Source organism: Macadamia integrifolia, unplaced genomic scaffold (genome assembly GCF_013358625.1).
Source record: "Macadamia integrifolia cultivar HAES 741 unplaced genomic scaffold, SCU_Mint_v3 scaffold2631, whole genome shotgun sequence".
Classification (NCBI taxonomy): Eukaryota; Viridiplantae; Streptophyta; class Magnoliopsida; order Proteales; family Proteaceae; genus Macadamia; species Macadamia integrifolia.
Window position 1 is genome coordinate 83842 of NW_024868845.1, and position 23804 is coordinate 107645.

Consider the following 23804-nt stretch of genomic DNA (forward strand, 5'->3'; position numbering starts at 1 on the left):
TTTAAACTTCAAATTTCTTAATATTTTTTCAACATTTAGCTCTAAATTTCCAAGCCTGGTCAATCAACCATTTCTATTTAAAAACGTGATTGATCTACGTTCGTCAAAAACGTAAGATCCTTTCATTACCCTACATAAGTGCCAACATCACTTAAGTTTTAGCTGCCAGGCCTTCATGAAGGTGAATATTCCATCACATAGCATTGAATTGGATCACTATTCACTACCATAGCTCAACAATGAAAATGACTTTGATTAATCATTACTCTACTCTGTATGGTTCAAATGGCAGGTCACCACAATTTTGATCATCAAATCAGAAGATTAATATGTAGTCAGTGAATAAAAAGAGAAGAGGAAAAAAACAAAAAACTTAAAATTAGCACTATTATTTAAAAAAAAGTCAACTGGGGAGTAAATGCAAATAAAAGCAAATGTTAACAAACCAGAGAAAATAACGAGTAGAGGAGGAAAAATTAATTCATGCTACCTGTATGGGAAACAGTAGGACAAGCATCAGTGCGCCTAAAAGTGAGGCAACACCTAGTTCCTTGTATAGAAGAACCAGAGAAATGACTATACGAAATGGAGCTGACCACAAACTATGAAGCTGTTGGCAAACTTGCTGTAGAGAGAAAAGATTAGAGATTGATTAAAGTGTAGTAAAAGATATCTACTGTAAAATAGTTGGGCAGGATCGAATTGAGAGTCATCAGAAAATATTGACTTAGCTCCAAGTAACTTATCAATCATTTTTTTTTTAGTCTTCCTGTTTTGTTTTCTCATAAATACAGAAAGTCTGATTTGCTTCCGGAGAAAGAATTCTCCACCACAGGATCAGTAACAGGATGAAAATTAGGTCAATCATGAAAGATTATTGAAAAGAATATTTTGTTTTTAGAAGAAATTATTTCTTATTGTTAATAGAACTGAACTTTGCTGCTGTTGCCATAACAGCTGCTGTTTGTTGAATTTCTGAGTTGATTCACCTCTGGCATCCTTTTAATAAGAGATAGATCTACTTCAAATTGTTATGATTTGAAATCAATTTCTGTTGACTAATACAGGTGGGCCAAAATGGAAACCTAACAATTGCGAAATTTTTGGTTATGTTGAGTTTTTCATAAATAAGCTGTAAATAAGAGGTTTCAGGCCCAACTTTTGTCTTGGTTATGAGGCCTGGAGTCCCCATATAGGGTTTAATGTTCAGGCATTAAACTTAAGCATTAACTACGACATAAGCCTAGTCTTCGTTGGGAAATTCTAAAGTTGAATGGTTTTTTTTTTTTTTTCTTTTAACATGGAAATAGAAGAAGAGTTTGAGAGGACCACATACGTGTTCAAGACTTCAAGTTAACTACTATTCCACAAAACTTAAGATTTGACCCTGGAGAATCGAACTTCTTGGACGGCTTCCTTGCCAAGGTCAATCAATCCAACAGCCGTTTAATGTATTGGTTTTTCCCCAATTGGTTGTGTTTGTGCTTGATTTGGCCCAATAGCCACTGGGACTAAAGGCACCTAAACTCAGAAATTTCTCAACAGGAACCTAAAGGCACCGTATTCAAGATAGGACAATGACTCTTACTTCCCTTCTGCCTCAGTTATGGAACCAAGGATGCGGTAGAATACAAAAGGCTAATGTCCAGTGCTTCCCCATCCCTTGAATTCAAAAGTTGTGACAAAAGATCACTTTCATAATTATCAGATTGATTTGATCTTTTCTACGGCATATCATTGATCTCACTTATTTATTTTTCAAAAAAAACCAAAACCCTAAACCCTACAGTTCAAAATAAAAAAGGGAAAGAAAAAAGCACACATGGATACCAAGCAAAAACCTTTAAAACCCTTCAAAATCCACCAGAGGAACTGCAGAAACCCTTAAAACATTCAAAATAATCATAGTTAAGTCTTAGTTTAGATAATAATTTGAGAGACAAATGATAAACCCTACTATGATTAACTTGTGGGGCATATGCATATACTCCTAACAAAAGCAACCCCAAGCATGAACATTCACCTTTCCATTTTGAGAAGTCAGTATGGTAGAAATTTTTGGAAATCGATTAGCATTAGATAGTTATGATCTTAAACCACCTATTGCACAGATAAAAGGTAACAGATAAATATAATGGGACGTATAACCATTTCATGTACTTCTATGAGTAAAGGTCAATATATTCAACAAGATTTCTCAACAGCATTCTCCTTATTCATATATAATTTATGAGTATGAAATTGTTCTAATAAATCTTTTGTCTATCAATTTAAACAAACACAAGGGGAAAAAAAAAGGCATTAATGCAAAATTGAAGGTATTGCAAGAGCATGCCTGAAGTGTCTCAGCATCAGTTGTCATCAGGTTGGTTATTTTTCCTGACAGAAACTTCTTGCGACTCTCATGTGTTAGTCGTAAGGATTTACGAAAGACAGCAGCAACCTGAAAAATGAAATCAATTCAATATGCTGATGTTTTAAGAACTTCTCACGTGAAAGTCAAAGTGAAGCACAAACTGATTTCATATCCTTATGAACTGATCCTGATCAATAAATTATTGAATCATGGGGAAAAAAAAGAGAGCAGCAAGGAAATTGATGAACCTATTAACAATTCTATGTCATAAGAAATTTTATCCATACATAAAAAGGTAAGTTTACAGAAAAAAGCATGACAAGAACTGATCTTATACCATCAAAAATAAATTAGAACACAATAAAAAGGCAAAATGAAAACTATGATGTATGAAATAGACAAATGGGTTTAACAGAAATCAGCTAGTGAATTGTGGATCCCCACCTTAGAGTTGATGGTGTCCCCTCTTAAGGTCATGGAAAAAGGTAAAATCATTCAATGTATAAGATAGCAAAGGTTTTGCAAATCAATGGTTTAATGGAATCATCATTGCTTCTCCCCAAGGGATGATCAAAATAAGAAGCAATTCAATCATTGCCCCCAGTAGTCTTCAAATGAACAATAATGAGACCAAAGTTTCCATCACATTCCTTGGTTTAGACGGCACAGAATGCGCATGTGATGGAACTGTATTTTAATGGGCTTAAACTATGAGATCTCTTGCCTGCCAGATTAAAAAGAAGATGGGATTGGGTAAAATAGTAACAGTTTTTATATTTCTTTCTTGAATGTTACAACATTTAGGTACGAAGTTGAATGTTAGACCACATGGTCCAACACAAAAACAAAAGTGTAGATGAGATAAGGATTTAGAGATGGACGAATGGAAAACTAGAAAAAAAGATAAGAATGAGAAATCAAGATGACATAGGAAAAGACCCAAACGAAAAAATCAAGAGCACTAAACGATCTTGTATGGGCATTTTTGCAGCAGAGGGCAGAGTGCTTCATAAGGAGTGATACGATACCAATTAAAGAATTAGGGGAAGACTAATAATAACTTGTCACGTAGTGAGAAAAGAAACGACTGCCTTCCAGTCAACAAATAACAGGGCTTTAGAAAAGAGTTAAATCAACATGATCTGTATAGCCAATCCCACTTAGCTGAGAAATGATTACGTGAGTTTCGTCAAATACACTGCAATGAAGCTGAGATAGCTGCAATCACCTGACTGAAAATTTTTCTAATGACCTATGTCAGGACTCTCGAATGCTATATCAAACCAAACCTAAGCTCCACACAACAAAAATTAGAGTTCTAGTGAGCATTCTTCCTAGGTATTTTCACACGTTACCGTAGTTGTCAAGGTGTTGCATGGGCACCGCCTAAACATCTAAGCTCTTTCTTGGGTCCAAGGCGACAACAAGCCTTGTTGACACTTCACGAGTTTACGTTGATTTATGTTTATTGCTTTGTCTTTTGATGAATATACTTATATTATATCCTATGCTTTGTTTATTATATGTTAGTTGTCTCATTAGGCTATTACTCGCATAATTATAACATATCGCATTGACATAGCTTCAAGATTACATATAAATATAATTATATAAAATTATCATTGTTAGATACTTATATTGCATATAGTCATTAATGCATGCCTATGGAAACAAGGCCTTGGGTCACATAGTCACCTAGACAACTATGCACATTAATTTAGAAAAAGACACAACATCACTTGAAAAACAAGACAAAACTACAAGGTAGATGACATACCAGTGTTGCCCTCAGGCGAAAACCAACGCGCATGACATTCTGGAAATATTGCGCTTCAAAAAGCACCCCCAATGCCTGGATCAAATCAGATACTCTAGTCTCAAAAAAACTGAAATAACTCAAAAATTGAAAATAAAGAAAGTGAAGATCTACATCTCAAAGTCTTACCACTCCGGCAAAAATTGAAAAGGCATAGATGTATCCAATCCAAGCTGGATCTCCACGTTGCATAGACTGTAGATAATTGCATCAAATTAAGACATAGGTGTAACCAATTCAATCCGGATTCCACCCAACCATGAAAAAAATAATTTCAAACCAACAGATGCAGACTATAATAAATAAATTCAATGGAACCCTGAAGCAGCACAAATTAGCCAACTTAACAAATATTAAGTACTTTACAATTCTCGATTATGTTTTAGTAATATGGCATTTGAGGTTTTTCAAACCTTTCACCCGGAGAAAATTGTCATCAGACAACCTATCTCAAATCCTATTACTCTTCCACTGGTTGTTTGAACCTGCTTCGCATTTTGCCTCCTTTTCATTTATTGACACAACTAAAAGGTTACCAAAGGGATATGGAGCAGCATTACTAAAACCAGTGTACCCAGCATATTGGACCAAAAAGACTGAGCCAACCTCTGACAACTGTTCTGCTACTACCTTCCCCTATTAATTTATTTATTAACAGCAACAGAAACACTGATTTTATCAATGCTGTCAGTCCCCAACTGAATGATTAAATGTTCACTTTGCCAAATAGAATCATTGACACTGAAGGTTCTAGGTTTCCCAAAGACAACCAATAAATTGAGGTTAATGGCACTTGCAATTAGAGGAAACACTAGCTGACATTTAAGGAACTCTTGATAAGCACACCACCCAGAAATCCCAAAATAAATAATCCAAAGGGATATACCTCTAAAATCTCTGGTATTTTGTGCAATGAGAAGCTCATGCTAGTTAAAAGAAAAAAAAAACAATAGGGTTTAGAATTCAAAATTTCAGCACCTCACCACACATTTATCCAAGACCACATGGAGTCCCTCTATAGAACACCATAATTATGACAGAAAAGTTGGAGCAGTATCCTTCTAACTTTACATGGACAAGCTAAGTGAACCTGAATTGTGGGCATTTCAAGCATCAACCACTTCACCCTGACATTTAGGTTATGTTTGGTTGCAAGGGATATTAAAGGGGAAGGGAAATGAAATTTTCATACTTGAAAAAGAAACCTATATAATCATATCTCCATGTGACCCCATGTGATTGTATAAACTACTTCATTTTTTTAACCATAATTGGTAATGATACATTTTACATGTACTTTTTATTTTACATATTAGAGCAAAAAGGGGTTTGGATGCAAAGCGAAGTGAAATTCAATAACCAAATATGGAATGATTAGTCACATGGGATAATGATTACAAACATTTCCTTTTAGAAATTTCACTTCCCTTCCCTTTAATTCCCCTTGCAACCAAACGGAGCCTTACATTTCATAAGCTTCAATCTTCATTAGGGAAATTTATGAAAACAAGTTTTCTGAAAAATACCAGGGCATCACAGTATAACATCTAAGGGAGGCCAATGTCTTTTGAGGGGCCACTCTTCAATTTCCCACCTCAAGAACTGTCAAAATGAATAATCTCATGCCATAAAACGTAAATACCCACCAATCTATTTTTCAATGTTCATCTTAAGTCACTTACTCATTATGTATAACTGGGAGGAGCTTTCAGGTTTGACAACAGGATTCTTGGGCAGTTGAACCTACACTAGATGAGTGTGTAATCTAAAGCTACAATAAGAGATGAGACACCCACAAATAACTCTGCCTAACAATTGTACTCCAACACCCCCCCAACCCAAAAAAAAAAAAAGAAACCATTGATCAGATACAGTTCTTTGACTTGATAATGAACCACCATACGGCATCCACAACCGACATTAACATGAAAATAAGAGTCAAGTACCCCTGCCTTAAGCCTTTCAAGCCTTAATTACGACTGCTAAGTGTAATGTAAAGTGTTACAAGCGTTAATAGGTGTCAAGTGTGAAGTGTTATGTTAGGTGTTACTACAGTTATGAGTAAAAGTTGTAATTAGAAGGTTTAAATCATTTCCTTATCTGTCCTTTCACATTAATTTGGTTATATAAACAATGTGGGGGTATCAGCTATTTAGTTTTCTATCCGCATCTCTCTTTCTTTTCTCTATCTCGGTTTCTCTTCTTCTTCTCTTTCTTCTTTCTTCAATCTCTTTTCTCTCTCTCTTTTGCTGATTACTTAGTTTTGGTACTATTACATGGTATCAGAGCATAATTAATCAGCTCCTTCTTCAAACCTTGCTTTGATAGTCTTCTCGGGATCTTCCCTCCTGGTTTGCAGCAACCTATGCTGCCCTATCTACCCATACGAAACCCTTGTTGTTGATTATATGAAAATAAACTGGGGCTTCCCTTGTACATGTTATCTACATGAAGGATATTACCTGCAACAGTTTTTCCAAGGAATTATTTCATCAATTTTTATGAAGAGGTGGCAGTTTTCTCCCCCCCCCCCCTTGCAGTGTTCTGTTTATGGCTCCTTTTTGACAGAATAGCTATCTTCTATTACTCCTCATCTGGTAATCAATCGGATCTGAGTTTTCAGGGCATTATCATCCCTACTGTAAGGTACTTCTCTACTGTATTGGGGCTGATCCAAGCCTCTGTTTATTAGTGAAGTTTACTGGAGTTCTTTCCTCTTGAATGTACCCTGTTCTGGAATGGATTTTTGCAGAATCAAAATCTGCATTCACTTTTAATCTGGCCTTCAGATTCAAGTGAGACTTTTGGGCATTATTGGCCCTCATCATAAGGTCCTTTGACCCCAATATTAAGCAGTTCCAACCAATGTTTCTCTGTAGGATTAAATCTCCTGAATCCAGTTAAAATATTTCTGGCATAACTGAATTCTGAAATTACTTCTAATCTGACCCTCAGATCCAAGTGATACTTTGGGGCATTATTGGCACTCATTATAAGGTCATTCGTCCTCAATATCAAGCTGATCTAAGCTTTGGTTTTTCTGTGGTATTAAATCTCCTCTAGACCAGTTTGATATTTCAAGGATCCGATTTTCAGCGTGTTGCTTATTATCTGACCAGTTCCTTTACATACTATGGAATTTTTATATAATATTGGTCTACTGTCTTCACTTATTCTCTTATCTACATTAGGGTGATTCAAACCCCTAGTGGACCATATTTCAAAAACTCGAAAATCTCACCGAAATTTTGAAAATTATGGTGATTTCGACATGGCCGAGACGAAATGCCACATGAATCAGCGGTCAACATTGTTTCGCTAGAAATTTCGGTCATTTCAGTAAATTTCGATCATTCAATCAAAATTTTCGATCATTCAAACACTAGAGGTCGTGGCTGTGATACAAGATTTCCTGGCAGAGGTCGCGGTTCCTGGGAAGGCCGAGGTCATGGTGGTGGTGGAGGCAAAGGACAGCCACTGGATTAAGCCATGTGACAGTGTACACACTGCAGGAATATAAATCATACTGTATTCAATAGACAAAAATCATCTTTTTCAGCGAAGATTTTGATCATTTGGCCTTTTGCCCCCTAAAATGGCCAACCAAAACTCATAGCAAAAAATGCACTATTTCGGAGAAATTTCAGTCGGGCCAATACTATACCAAAACCCGAGTTTTTTAACTATGCTGTAGACTCTTTCCATGTGCAAATCACATCTATTAAACTTAATAATGCATCAAATTACTTACTTTGGGCACAGATCTAACAGCCTATATGACTGCCAAGCGGAAGTTGGATTACTTGACTAAGCCACCACCTACTATGACTTCTGTTTAGTATCTGGAATTGAGAGCAGACAATGCCACAATACTCCGTTGGCTGAGGAATAGTAAGGAGTCCTCTGTTGCTGCCAATGTCATGTTTCATACGGTCATACCACACGGAGGGTGTCCACACGATCTCAAAAAGAGTTATTCTCAAGATAAAAAGATGTCCAAGGTATATAATTTATATGAAAAGTTCTTCTCCTTCAGGACCTCGCACATGCGAGAGCCTCGTTCACCAAGTACACCCTCTTTTTTTTTTCCCTCCTTCAAGAGAAATGCAAAATCTATTGGCGACTTTCTACAGTTCTTTAAAGGGTATGTGGGAGGAACTCAATGTGTACCAACCTTTGTCTACTCATATTGAAATTCTGAAGTCTCAATTTGCTGAATTCTTAGTATCTAAAATTTTTTGCCTAGTTTAGACTCTGATCTTCCACCCATCAAAAGAGAAATACTTGCAGGCGAGAAGATACCATTCATGAATGAGGCTTTTAGTTGGATTCAACATATTTTCTCCCTCCGCCAAATCTGAATCGAATAAAACTCAGCTCTTGTTTCAAACACTAGAGGTCGTGGCTGTGATACAAGATTTCCTGGCAGAGGTCGCGGTTCCTGGGAAGGCCGAGGTCATGGTGGTGGTGGAGGCAAAGGACAGCCACTGGATTAAGCCATGTGACAGTGTACACACTGCGGGAAGATAAATCATACTGTCGATACGTGTTGGGCAAAGATTGGTAAGCTAAAGTGGTCCAAGAACTATCTGCTAGCACTGTCACTTTTGAATAGAGTTCTATATCGTGTCACCTTCTGATGTCAATCTTGCTTCTATATCCAAAGGTAGTCAGTCTGTCTCCATTTCAAGATGAATTAAATCAATTACAAGAACGAATTCAGCAAATTGAGACATCTGCATCTACATCTAATGATACCATTGCTCACTCAAGTACTAGCATATTTCTTTCCTCCTCTTCCTCCACAGTCCACACAATGGGTCATTGACTATAGTTTCATTTCTCATATGACTGGTAATCACCGTTGATGCCTCCTCTGCTCAGGTGTCTGCTTCAGGATGTGTCTCTTTACCATTTTTCCTACATTACAATTTGTTCTTCACATTCCTAACAACAAAAACAACAACTCTGCCTTATCCCAACTAAATGGGGTCGGCTACATGGATCCTTGCCCTCCAACAGCTTTATTCGACATCATACTTGACACAAAGCCTAAGCTATGCATGTCTTTCCTCACCACTTCTCCTAAGGTCATTTTAGGCCTACCCCTAGCTATTTTAGATCCTTCAATCTGAATCAAATCACTCCTCTGTAGTAGAGCATCGAAAGGCCTCCGTTGAACATAGCCATGCCACCTCAAAAAACCTTCTCGTAGCTTATTATGTATCAGAGCTACTCCCCAAACCAGCTTTAATATGATCACTCCTTACTTAGCCTTCCTAGTTTTACCACTCATCCATACAACATTTTCATCTCCACCACATTGAGATCTACATGATACTTCTTAACTGCCCAACATTTTGCACCATACATTATAGATGGTCGTATGACTTTCCTATAAAATTTTCATTTTTTTCTAAAGGAATACGTTGATCAAACAACATTTCGGACCACCTCCCCACTTCAACAACAACAACAACAACAACTCAACCTTATCTCAACTAAATGGGGTAGGCTTAATGTAGAACTAGAATCACAAGTGATCCTAATCCCAAGCAAGATCTGAACTTCTGGTTGAATAGGGAAGATTGTTGGTGTGCAATGTCTTGTATTCCGTCGCAGTTTAATCCGGGAAGTACTGGTGCAGGCACCTCAACAAGTAGCCACCCACTCGAATTTTTGATTTCAGGGCAATTTTATACTTTCCGGATTAGGGTTTTTCACTATATTTGTAGCGATGCTTTCTTTCTCTGTAATGCAAGCAATTTGAGAAAGGTGTGAGGAAGAGCGTTGTAACTATTATCCATTGACAGTGAAGCAGGATCTCATCTCATCTCACTGAGGACGTAGGCAATCTTGCCGAACCTCGTAAACCTATGTGCATTGCATGTTCTTCTTTTTCCATTATCTTCTGCATCATTTTAGGATTGTGTTTCTACAAAGATGTCCTCCAATAGGCTTGGTTCTAGCTCTCAAACACTCTCTCACAGCAAACAAATAAAAGAAAAATAAGAAAAGAAAGAGAATTCAATAGAGGGTTGAGAAGGGGGAAGAAGAACTAGTAAATGGGCATTTCACCCCTCAGGTTTAGGCATCTCACCCAATTGCATCCCACAGCACAATAGCATAAGCCATCTTTTTTTTTTCATTAATAAATTCGTGTTCGATGTTGTAACCCCTTACAAACTTATATAGAAGATTCAAAACTAACTCAAACGCTAAAAAAGGAAGGCCTAACCCAATCCTTAACTAATTGGGAAACCTAAACTAACTAAAAAACTAAAATAACAAAGAAAACATACTCAAAACAGGACTCTAACTAAACTAATAAACTAAATTTTGTTTTCATACTTTCTACCCATATTTTAAGCCCATTAAAGTGGCTCATTACAAAGGAAACTCATGGGACCAAAGGCCCAACACATACATCACCCAACCTAAGAATATTTGCAATCAAATAAATGCATTAAGTGACTTATCTGCATCAAATAATGTAGAACTAGGATCACAAGTGATCCTAATCCCAGGCAGAATCCCAAATTCTGGCTGAATAGTGAAGATGTCCTCCAATAGGCTTGGTTCTAGCTCTCAAACACTCTCTCACAGCAAACAAATAAAAGGAAAATAAGAAACGAAAGAGAATTCGATGGAGGGTTGAGAAGGGGGAAGCAGAACTAGTGAATGGGCATCTCACCCCTCAAATTTAGGCATCTCACCTAGGGCATCTCACCCAACTACATCCCACAGCACAACAGCATAAGCCATCTTTTTTTCATTAATAAATTCGTGTTTGATGTTGCAGCTTCTTACAAACTTATATAGAATACTCAAAACTGACTTAAACACTAAAAAGGAAAGGCCTAACCCAATCCTTAACTAATTGGGAAACCTAAACTGACTAGAAAACTAAAATAACAAAGAAAACAGACTCAAAATAGGGTTCTAACTAAACTAATAAATTAAATCTCGTTTTCCTAATTTCTACCCATATTTTAGGCCCATTAAAGTGGCCCGTTACAAAGAAAACTCATGGGATCAAAGGCACAACCCATACATAACCCAACATAAGACTTATTTACAATAACATAAGTCCATTAAGTGACTTATCTACATCAAGGCTACATGGATCCAATCAAAGACGACAAAAGAAAAGTAAAAGGAAAGGAGCACACCACCAAAAAAAGAAAAAACTCACCTAAATGGGGTTAGGTACATGGAATCTTGCTGATGTGGATCCGGGCTCCAAAACCGGAATCAGATCACCTATGAGCCCATTCAATTAAGCAAACATACAAATCTAAGGTCTAATGGCAATTTGGTAATAGATTAGGGTTTTAAAGGGGGTGGTTAAGCATGTGAAGAAAGGGACACAAAAGGGGATTATTATTTATTGTTTGGGGGTGAACTAGGAAGAAGATAAATTAAAGGGACATGTGGGGCTATAGATAAAAGAGATGGGCAGTAGGGGAAATCAACAATAAAGTAATTATGACAAGGAGGGGAAGGCTTTAAGACTTATTAGGAACCGTGAGGAAGGAAGAGTCTTCTTCTTCCTTGCTTCACAAATCCATGGTGGAGAGACCAGGGAGTACTTCGAACAACAAATCTCAATCTCCAAGACTGGTCTTGAACTGAGATTTCAGGCAATGAATCTCAACAGCAGGATGATTGTAGATCCAGCTTCGACAAGCCTCAACAGTTCCAAATCAGACTTGTCATGAAACCTGCAACTGAATCTGGCGGTAGGAGAGACAAGCAGCATTGTTGCAGAGCTCGAACTTGCAGCAGAAGTAGTGTTAGGGCTTAAAGTTCTAGGGTTCAGGTCACTTTGGGAAGATCTTCCTTTGCTCCATATCTCAGGCCAGAAGGGGTGCTTTCAAGAGATTGATCAAGCCTTCCGCGACCCAGTGAAGTGACAGCAATAGGGAAAAGAAAGAACAGAGTATAACAAGGAAAGGGAAGCGGAAGAGAGGAGAAGAAGATCAGGGGAGTAAGAGATATGCACTCATGGCCATGGTTTCCAAACTAGAAAACTACACAATCAAGTTTCACTTCTTCAAAAATCTGTCAACAATGGACTAAAAAACTATATATAAAGACTCAAAAAAACCTACCTTCCTAATCTGAAATGGAATTAAACTTGGATCTAAATCTAAAAATAGAAATAAAATCTCACTCAAATAAGAATACTACCAACTAAGTTCTAACTCCAAAAAGGAAAGAGGAAAGGAATCAAATCAGAAGATATTTTAAACCCAACACCCAACTACATCACTTGCCCTCCAATAAGGTCTATCCTAGGTCATACTTGGGACTATGCATTTCTTTCCTCACTACTCCTATAATCATTTTTTAGGCTTGCCCCTAGCTCTTTAGATCCTTCTATCTAAATCAAATCACTCCTTACTGGAGCATCCTCAGGCCTCCATTGAACATGGTCATACCATCCAAGGTTCGAAATCTCGTTTCGTTGGTGTTTCGGTGGGTACAGAAACTGAAGTTCCGTTTCGGCGAAATTTCGGCCAAAATTGTGTTTTTTTTTGTTTGTTTCGATTACCTGTTTCGGTGGTCAAACGGTCATAGTTTGACCTAAAACTTGGTGGGTAACTTATTTTAAGGTTAATAAACATGCTTAGAACATAAAAATGCAAAAATATTAGGACATGACATTGTTTTAGAATTGCACCTTTGTTTGGTAGTAACTGTCGAACTGTTTTGAAAATTTTACCTTGTTTTGGAGAAAGAACTTTACCTTTCCTAAGCTTTGAATGTGTAGATCTTGTAGGAGTCCAATGGAAGTCAAAATGTGTGATGATGTGGCTAATTAGAAGCTTGTTGGAGACTTTGAGTGTTTTTCATTCAAAATATGCAAATGGAACCGAAACCACTGAGACAGGTAAGATAGGCGAAATTTCGACGGAAATACCGATCTTTCGACCGAGATATGGTATTTATAACACATGGAATATACCAAGACAGGCGAGATACCGAAACAATACCGAAATTTCGGCCAAAATACCAAAATGGCCGAAATTTTGTACAAATGTTATTTCGGGCCTTATTTCGTTTTGGCCAAAAGAAAAAAAAAACCAAAATTTCGGCGAGATTTCGAACCATGATACCACCTCTCCACTTATCTATCCAATATTAATTCTTTGTGAAGCATCATCATCTAATATCACCTTCTTTATTTATGATTGAACCCAAATACCTAAAATAATCACTTTGCGGAACCTCCCTCTCATCAATTTTCACCATCTCATTATTTGTCCTTGTGTAACTAAAGTTACACACCATATACTTTGCCTTCGTTCTACTTATCTTAAAACCTTTTAATTCCATAGTTGTTCTTACTATTTTCTATATGAAAAATCATGTGCCCTTTGTTGTTCTTGATAAACAATCTCCTTTCTCTATGAATTTTGCCAAATCTTTTCTGTTTGGTTTACCCCTGGGAGTGTTTGGTTGTACATTTCTTTTCCATAACCTTCACCCTGGTCTTGACAAATTATCCATGTGGTGCTACCAAGTCTATGTTTCTTGGATACGATCATACTCAGAAAGGTTATACGATCCTACTAAATGTTAGCACTTTGTAAATTTTGAAGTTACCTTTTTTGAAACTACACCATATTTTGTTGAGAGTCGTCAAATAGATGCTAATCTTCCTATTCCTCCTGCACTTATTCCTCTTATTACTCTGCCACTACCAGTGCTCCAACTAAGCAATTGCAGGTTTACAAGAGTCATCCCAAGTTAACTACAACGACCCCGATTGATCCTTCGTTACCACCCTCTACTTCATCAAACCTTTGCCTAGGGATTCTTCCCCTCCTGATTTTTCAGTTGATCTTCAAAATGGTACTCAAACTTGTATTAGAAAGTCTAATATTGTTTATCCTATTTCTAAATTTTATTATTATGTTTCATCTTCCACCTTTACTTCACAACTTTGCTTGATCTTTATCTATTGTATCAGTGCCTACTAAGAACCAAGAAGCATTGTAACGTCGTAGTTGGAAAAATGCTATAAATGTAGAAATGGATGCCTTATTGGATCGTCAAACATTGTTTATTGATTTACCCCCAGGAAAGGAGCTTATGTTGTGCCGTTAGGTGTACACTATTATAACCTACCAAATGGTTTAGTTAAGCAGCTAAAACCTCACTTGGTTGCCAAATGAGACACTAATATATATATCATCGACTATTTTGAGACTTTCTCTGGCTTGTCTATGTTCTTATCTCCTGGGTTGTTAATCTTGATTGGCCTCTATTTCAGTTAGACATCAAAAATGTTTTTCTTTATGGTGATCTTGAGGTGTATATGGAGCAACATCCTAGAAATGTTGCTCAGGGGGAGAATATGTCTAAAGTATGTAGGCTTCACAAGGCTATTTATGGGCCGAAACAATCTTCTCCTACTCTGTTTGATGAGCTTAGTAAAGTTATAGGTGGTTATGAGTTCACACAATGCTTCTTTGATCACTCTATATTTGTTCGTCAAGGGGCTAAAGTCGCCAATTTTTTTGTGTATGTTGATGATATTATCATTTATGGTAATGATTCTTATGGCATTGAAGATGTCAATGCATATCTACACCGGTATATTCAGATGAAGGGCTTAGGAACGCTCAGGTATTTCTTGGGGATAGAAGTTGTCCATAGCTAAAAAGGGTGTCAGTTTGTCTCAAAGGAAGTATGTGCTTGATCTTCTGTTTGAACTGGAATGTTGGGATGTAAGTTGATAACCCTATGAACACTAATCTAAAACTTAGGGTGTGATATGATAGATTTTGGGGATAAACATCAGTACAAGAGGCTGGTTAGAAAGCTTATTTATCATAATGTTACTCGTCCCAATATTTCTTTTGTTGTTTGGGGTTATTTGTCAATTAATAAAGAATCCTAAATAGACTCACTAGGATGCTACTTGTCTCATTTGAGATATCTTAAAGGTGCTCCTAGGAAAGCTCTTGTTTATCGACTCACGATCATACTAATATTGTGGGTTCCTCTAATGCTGATTGGCTGGTGCTACCACCTATCACAAGTCTACAACTGGATATTGCATGTTGGTGGTAATCTTGTGACTTTTGAGGAGTAAAAAGTAGGCTACGGTGGCTTGGTCGAGTGCAAAGACTGAGTATAAAGCTATAGCACATACCAAAGCGGAACTGATGCGGCTGAAATTTCTCATTCAATAATTGGGTTTTTTCAGTCACAAACCCATTGTGATGTATTTGCGATAAACAGACTGCTATTTATATTGCTAGTAATCCAGTGTTGCATAAATGAACGAAACATATTAAAGTCAATTGTCACTGTGTGTGGAATGTTGTCATGAATAAATGATTTCCACTCCATTTGTTACTTCCAGAAATCAGCTAAGCCACATGTTGACTAAGTCAGCTAAGCGACATGTCGACTAAGTCATTGTTTAGGCCTGCCTTCCTCGACCTCTATGCTCTAGCTTGAAGGTGAGTGTTAAGTGAAATGTTAAGTGTTAATTTTATTAGGTGTTAAGTGTGAAGTGTTATGTTAAGTATTACCAGTGTTACTAGAGTTATATGTAAAGTTGTAATTAGATTGTTTAAGTCATGTCCCTATTTTTCCTCTTACATTACTTTGGTTATATAAACAATGTGGGGGGAGTATCGGCAAGCTAGTTTTTCTAGTGAAGTCTCTCTTTCTTCTATTTCTCTCTATTTGTTTGCTAATTTCTTAGTTTTGGTTCTTTCACAACAACCAATGAGATCAATTGATAATAATAAAAAATAAGGAGAAAGGAAATCTGGCCATCCCTCTGGCTCCTACGCCGGTGCGTGGGAGCATCGACCACATGGTTGTCGGGCAGTCTTTTGCATGGTCACCACAAGGATGGGTAAAGTTTTTTCTCAAAAAAAAAAAAAACGACGAGAAATTTACTTTTTCCACCTAAGCCCAAAATCATTGCTGTTCACCACATAGTTTACAAACCCCAGTTGACTTTGTCATCACTCGGTGAAGGTCTACTCTGCAAACAATTCCTTTTCTTTTTCTATCCTCAATTACTCAAGACACATCTGCTATTAATAGTTAATCAAAGACTTGATCAGCTTTCACAAACTCGAGTTAGGGAAATAAGGTTTTCTAGCACCCTTGAAATCTTTTGGCAAATGATTATGTAAACACACCTACTTAAAATCTACTAGTTAAACAATAACTGTCCACATATGACTACAAGTAAGACGACAGGCATATCAGATTATTTCTTTTGAAAAATAATGTCAACAATTGAAGAAAAATTTACAAGAGATAACTGACCTGTAAGAGGAGGTTCAAAACTAGTGGCCCTACAAACTGTGAAAGATCATTGCCAATCTACAAGTTGAACAAAAAAAGGGTGAATTCACAGAGAGATAAATCAAACGAATAAGTAGACAACTGACCATGCGGCATTTGAAATTTATCCTGTACATCAAAATTCTTTTCGCATCACAAGGGAATTAAAATAATAATCAGCTGTACACCATTATCTATCAGATATGTAGAGGTAGAAACTCAAGAAACCACTATTTATTTTATATTCTCTTTGCTGGAACCCATATTGTGACTAGCATTTACCGCTACAGAATAAATCAATTTAAAAATAGCATAACATACTTGATAAGGCATAAGTTCAAGTAGCATAGATGTTTCTTCATATGAACACCCACGAATTCAATCAATGACTCTTTGTGCTTTGTGAAAAAATATATATACTTCTGATCCGTATTATTTTTTATCATCTTTATCATAAGTTCACCGCACTGAATGAACGACCAATACTTATATTCACTTTATTAAATTAAAAACCGAGATCTATTTGCCCTCCCTCTCTATCTACCCAAGGGATGGAAGGGTGGAGGACTTTGAAGCCCCCTCCACTCAAGAATTGGAACCTCACAATCACTAGCCAACATGCTTTTCTCTCATACCTTTCTTTGTTCATGGTTCTTTATTCTTGTATCCTAGGCGTATAAAAAACATCAATCCATCCCGAACTTGATGGTTAAACTCTACTGTGGTCATTCACAACTGGCCACGCATGCAGCATTTGAAATTTATCTTGTCAATCACAATTCTTCACATCCCAAGGGCACGAAAACAATATCAGCTGTACAAAATTAAGTTTCAGATATGTGGAGGTAGAAACTCAAGAAACCTTTATCTTTTTTATAGGAATGGAAAAATTGGTTCAGTTCACTTCACTCAAATTGAGGATTCCAGCTCCAATCCCCTACTTTTGATAAACAAAGAGATGAGTCTGGAAAAGGTTTCATAAATTGTACCTTTTTTTTAATTCCTTGAACAATATATTGAAATAAAATCAAACCATAACAGTACAACAGAACTCCAAAAAGGAAGCAAGCCAACTAGTATACAACAACAACAACAACAACAACGAAGCAATTAATTCCACCCCTACAAGCCCTAATCCTTACAACGGAATAGTAAGCCCAAAACGTAACCCTGGAAGGATGAACCCTTGATTGGCCAAATCAACAACCACCACATTCACCACCCATGGTTTCCATTGAAAAGAACATTCTAGCATGGAAGCCATGAACCAATGAGATGAGCCAATCTTCAATGTTCTGATTTGCAATGCACAGATCAACTTTTCATTCTTTACGTTTCAAATGCATGCATTAGATCTACTTTTTTTTTTATTTTAGTGTGTTAAGTTTTAAGGGACTTCTGATAGGGATGCGGAAGTCTACATGCTCCCAACTTTTCATGCAAATAGCAAATTAAGTGGTTTCAATTTCTATATGCAGTATGAGATGAGTTGACATATCAATTATCATTAATTCACAGGATAATGCTTTGTTAAAGTTTTTTAACATATTTGAATATAGAAGAAATATTTGCTACTACAAAATTGAGGGGAGATACAAAACTGCACTAGAGCGCCTGAGTAAGCTATATGGTTTTCTTCTCAAATCCCATCTCTTTCTCTCAGGTGTTCCTGATGACCTCAAATCCCGCTTGCTTGATCTTACTGGCTTCTCCCTTGGTTCCCTTCCTATTAAGTACTTGGGTTTTCCCCTTATTTAGGCCAGATTGATTGTCCACCACTGCACTCCTATGCTTGACCTCATTCACAAGCGGTTATAGCTCTGGAAGGTCAAGCTCCTTTCCTTTGCTGGCCAGCTGGAGCTCATCAAATCAGTTCTTCAGTGTCTATGAGTTGCCTCATTCTTCCATCAAGAAAGTGGAATCCCTCATAAGCTTTTTCCTTTGGAAAGGTGGGGACTCTTCCAGATTCCTCCATCCATTAGCTAGTCTACTGTTTGCCTTCCTAAGAAAGGAGGATGATTAGGTTTGCGTCGGATTCAAGATGTCAATTCCACAAGAATCCTTAGGATTATATGGAAGATTGTTTTCCAACATAATAGCATCTGAGTTTCTTGGATCCACTCCTACCCCCTCAAGAAAGATTCTTTATGGACAGTCTCCCATCCCCATGATGCCTTCTAGGTTTAGTGTCAGATCCTGAAAATCCGTCTGACTGCCCTTAGGGCTATCCTCACCCATATTGAAGATGGTTCCTCAACCTCTCTTTGGCTGGATAACTGGCACCCAGCTAGTGTCCTCTTCTTATTTGTTGGAACCAGAACTGTCTACTCCTCCGGCCTTCCAAAAGATGCTTTTGTTGCATCCATCATCACTAATGGTTCTTGGGCCCCCTTATCCACTCCCACCCTCCTCTCTTAGACATCTGGTCTTCCTTCTCTCCCATTTCCCCTGGTCACCAGGGCAAAGGGGATAGAATCATCTGATCTTCAAACCCCTCGAGCTCCTTCAATTCCTCCTTTGCCTGGGATTTGGTTCGGTCTCACCATACCCTTGCTCTTGGCACAAGATTGTTTGGTTCAAAGATGATATCCCTCATCACAACTTACAGCCTGGCGAGCCCTCTCCAACTACTTTCCTACCCAATCCTTTCTTATTTCCAACCACATTCATGTTACTCCAACTTGTTGCCTCTACTGGAATGGATGGAATATGCTGACCACCTCTTCTTCAGCTGTCCCTTCTCTTCTTCCATCTGAAAGAAAGTCCTCTCCAAAGGCTGGCCCGTCTCTGTCACATCCTCCCCCTTCAGAGAGAATGGATATGAGTTAACACAACCTTTGTTGGAAGCTCTATCTGTGACACTGCTGGAAAGCTTGCCTTCTGTGCTATTATCAATCAATCACATTTGGATGGAATACAATCTCCAAAGATGGACCTCCAACTCCAGATCTTTGGACATGATTTGGAAAGCCATCTTCTTTGATGTTATTTCAAAGCTCTCCTTGCTCCTCCATCGCCATGTAAGGAACTCCCCAAGGAATAGGCTCATTGTTGTTGCTCAGGGTTTGCCCTTCATTTTGCATCCTTCTTCTGCCCCCTCCCAAGGTTGCTTTGTGCTGTTTTAGTTTGTTTTTCCTTTTCTTTCCTCCTAATGGCTGTGTATATTCTCTCCTCCTTTTGTAGTGAAATTTTTATTCGTCCAAAAAGCTATATGGTAATCATTCAGTTAGATAAAATTTGATAATTTTATCATAAAATATTTAGTTTCACCAAATCGATTAAAATAATAATCATAAAGGGGCATGTACCAGTACATGAGGCTCCTACCACAGCTGGTTCTGGGGAGGGTCATAATGTATGTAACCTTACCCTCCTTTGCAAGGAGGTTGTTTCCTAGCTCAAACCCGCGAGGTCACGACCACTAGGTCGCAATGGAGCAACCTTACCGTTGTACCAAGGTCCGCCCTCATAAAAAGTAATAGCCATATAAAATGGAAAATCTAAAATAATAATAATAATAATAATTTTAAGGTATATTTTGAATTATTTTTTGACTTTGATGATATTTGAAACCAATCTAAACTATTTTACAAAAAAGAAGAAAAAAAGTGCACTATGAAAAGCAAAGTTTCAACCAAAGACATGATAAAAAGAGCATCCCACTGCACGAGGCCCCCGCTACTGCAGAGTCTGGGGGTTCAACCAAAGATATGATAATGTCTTCAAATATGATGCTAATATGCACTAGAAGTCTAACAAAATAAAAATGTAGAAAAATATTAACATGGCATACTGCCATTAGAGAAGAAGAAAACCCCCATAGTGGATACTAAAGCTAGTGCAACAAGTATTAGACATTAAAGATAGCCCAACAAGGCAGCAGCAGCAGCATATCGATACCCATGCACATGTAGGAGATGGTCTCATAAGCTAAGAAACCAATAAATGATCCCTTCTGTGAATAGTTATCAAGGTGAGAAGGCATCCAAGGCGACCAACGCGCCAGTCCAGGCTAAGCTGCATTATCTCCTAGGCATCGCCTTGATATATGTGCTTCTGTCCTACTTATCCACTTCTGTTCTGGATTATCTCTACTTGGTTTCTTCAAGAAAACAATTTGATCTAGAGTGAAGAATTTTTGGGTTTAACATGACCAATAGATGCAACATTTTACAAAATAATACCTTTCAATCAGTCAATATATTGGCCAAGGAAATCCATGAGCTGAACTCATCAGACGGAAAATCAAACTGTCATATGTACAGAAATTTTATTGGCCATCTTTATCATCTGCCTAATGGGGAATAGAAAAATTCTCTTAAGAAATGTTTTCGACCAAAATTTCATGAAATATTTTGGTCGAAATCAGGTGTGATACCAGGAGTTGCAATCGAAATTTCCCAGTTTTGGCAAAAGTTCGACCACATTTTGGGTTTAGGTATCATTTTGGTCAAACCTTTTGTATAAATGCATGATTTCAATCATAGTTGTCATAGTGCCTAGATGAACTAAGGCAGTCAAGGGGGGGAGTTCAAGGCGACACAAACAACAGTCCAGGCTAGCCGCCTGGACGCCTAGGCGATGCCTTGAGAACTATCGTTTCGATCGAAATTTAACAGTTTTAAGACCAAGTTAAGGTTTCGGAATCATTTCACAGGTTTTGATAATTTCGACTCCAAAGAGGGAAACTCCCTAGAAAACTAATTTTTTGCCAAATCACTCTCATATCTTTGTAATGAAATATGCATAACATTTGATAATTATGAAATGGTTTCTAATTTTATTTTCATTAATTCCTAATGCATACATTAGTTGTTTTAATTGAATTATGTGTGCTCTAATGCTAAATTTGTGTCTACAGAAGTGTACAACGTACACTACATACCTAGGGTCCAAAGCCAAACTACCATTTGGGTGTCTTTTTCACAATTTAAGGATTCTACTAAATATAGTTTCCTAGAAGTTTCGGGGCCCAATTTGGTCATTTGGGCCTCGAAACCAGCAGTAAAAACCTGCAGCCAAAACTTACCAGGTTTCGGTCATAATTTTGCAGTTTCGTAAAATAATTCATTTTAAACTTCAAACTTGCTCTTAAGAAAGTATAAGACGCCTGAAAATAACACCAGAAGATTGCAACAGGAGAAGTGCACTCGTAGGTCCTATTTTCCAACTCAATGAGATATAACAAATCAGAGTAAAATGTAAAGGTAAGCATCAGATGGATAAGTCCATTACCTTGAAGAGTCCTCCCAACCAGAACCTACAGGAAAACATTAACAGAAAGTGAATTTGTGGACAAGATGCAAGCATAATCATGATATCATAGAAAAATCATTACATGGATAGAAGCATATAAGTTCATCACATGCACATAAATGAAAAAACAGACCTGCCAGATGTAAACAAAATCACTACCAGTACTCACCTTCCCCCAAGGCTACAATGTAATGCTCTCAACAGCCACGGTTTGGGCCTTTGTGATTCTTCAAGCCAGCATCTTTGGAAGCTACACAACAGAAACTTAAAGAAGCTTTATAAATGTTACAAAACATTGGTGTAATTGGACTCGATCAGAAGCTGATTTTAAAGTATGCAAAAGAATGCATACTTGCTATACAATGTCTCAGTCCTATCCCATGTATCAAGTTTCCACACATCCTTCTCAGTGATTGGTCTTTTATAGCCTTGCTGCATTAGGGGAGTCATCCAGCCAAAATATATCCCTGCCAGAGGCCAGTGCAACAAATGACAATCAGTTGAGGTAAAGCAATAAAATCATACTAATTTTATGAGACAGTAACAAAATAGATACAAGGATGATTGAAAACTCATGGTAAACATGGATATGGTGCAGCAACAATGGGTCCCACCAAGTTCATCACTGCAACAATGTCTTCCTAACTGTCTAAGTGTATCACAATTACAATCCTATCTGTTATTATTCGGAAAAACATTACAGGTATGTAAAAATAACTATGAAGGCAGTACAGGATTGAATAGTAATGATCAACCAATCAGAGACAGAAAATGTTCGAGTACAGAAATTGCTTATTAAGATAAATCAAATAATAGGATAATACACCCTGCAAGTGCATGACATTAGCTGCTTAGGACTGGTTGACCATCCTCTGTCTTGGTAAGATAAATGAAATTGTACGTTAAACACTCTGGAAGTGCATGACATCAGCTGTTTATGACTGGTTGAACATCCTCTGTCCGGCTCACATGAGTTTAGATTTTCACTTGGTAGACAATAATTAATATCCTAACAAAGTGAACAGCCAACTAAATCTTCAAGACTATAAACATTTCGAATGCACAAATTAAGCAACATGTACTTACTGGAAATGATATTGACATGCTTCTCAGGACAAATCTGCTCCTCTCCAGGAAGCTCTTCGTACTCAGTGTCATCAACAGTCTCTGTTTGGATAGGGGTATAACCCGGGTAGGGCTCCAAACCAGGAACATAAAACAGCAAAAGGATCCCAAAAATAACCTGCATAATAAGAATCAACACAAAATAATTGGATAATTCTTGTGTTCCATTATGAAACTAAAGATAAAACTCGATGCTGAAAACATCAAAGAAACAGGTGCATTATGGCTGATTTATCTCCTACATAGCTGGCACAGCTCAGCCTTAACCAACTCTTCTTAAAAGTTCTATACCAACGTGACCACCTTTATGTGAGAATGAGCACTTTACATCTAAAATATAAGCACCAAAGACCAAGTAACAAGTAAAAGCACGAAAAGGTAATCAGATTAAGACAGAATTATAAAAAGCAGGCAGAGAATCCAAAAGATTCAAATGATCAAAAGAACATAAAGAAACAAACCTGGCATAAAACCTCACTGCAGTACAGGTACAACACGGATCTGCATCAAAGAAAAGATCTCATCATAATTAGATCCCTATGTCTTCATATTGATAAGCACTCACAGTAATATAAGGTTATTTCTCCAAATGTCCTAGGTGTAAATGCTCAACAAGCCAAAGAAGCTAAACCCATGTGTTCACCTTGAATAATATGTTTGCATGAGGCTACACAACGTATTTGGGTCATAACACTCTTGCTGGTTTATTTTTCTCTCATGAGAAACGTTTTCCAGTTATTATATTGTTGTAACTTCAACGTAATTTGGCAGAGATTAGTTTTGGCTGTTGGTGTTAAAATTTCTCATTTTAAGGTTTGACGTAAGCTATGAGTCCAGAGACACTCTAATCACATGGAGTCTAATAAAACCTTTTTTTTTCTTCTTCTTCTTCTTCTTTTTTTCTTTTTTTTTTTTTTTTTTTTTTTT

General features: G+C 37.3%; 1 protein-coding gene across 1 annotated transcript in view; it reads right to left on the reverse strand.

The window, feature by feature from the left end:
• Positions 1–23448, reverse strand: part of LOC122066915 (ABC transporter C family member 2-like) — a gene marked incomplete in the record, with an annotated part of 60889 nt that extends 37441 nt beyond the window's left edge. Inside the window, 10 exon segments of the mRNA XM_042630744.1 lie at positions 491–625; positions 2336–2443; positions 4134–4208; positions 4302–4367; positions 16479–16535; positions 21732–21756; positions 21922–22002; positions 22105–22219; positions 22839–22995; positions 23339–23448. Of these exon segments, the coding sequence (XP_042486678.1) occupies positions 491–625; positions 2336–2443; positions 4134–4208; positions 4302–4367; positions 16479–16535; positions 21732–21756; positions 21922–22002; positions 22105–22202 (645 nt within the window).
• Positions 23449–23804: the final 356 nt, after the last annotated feature.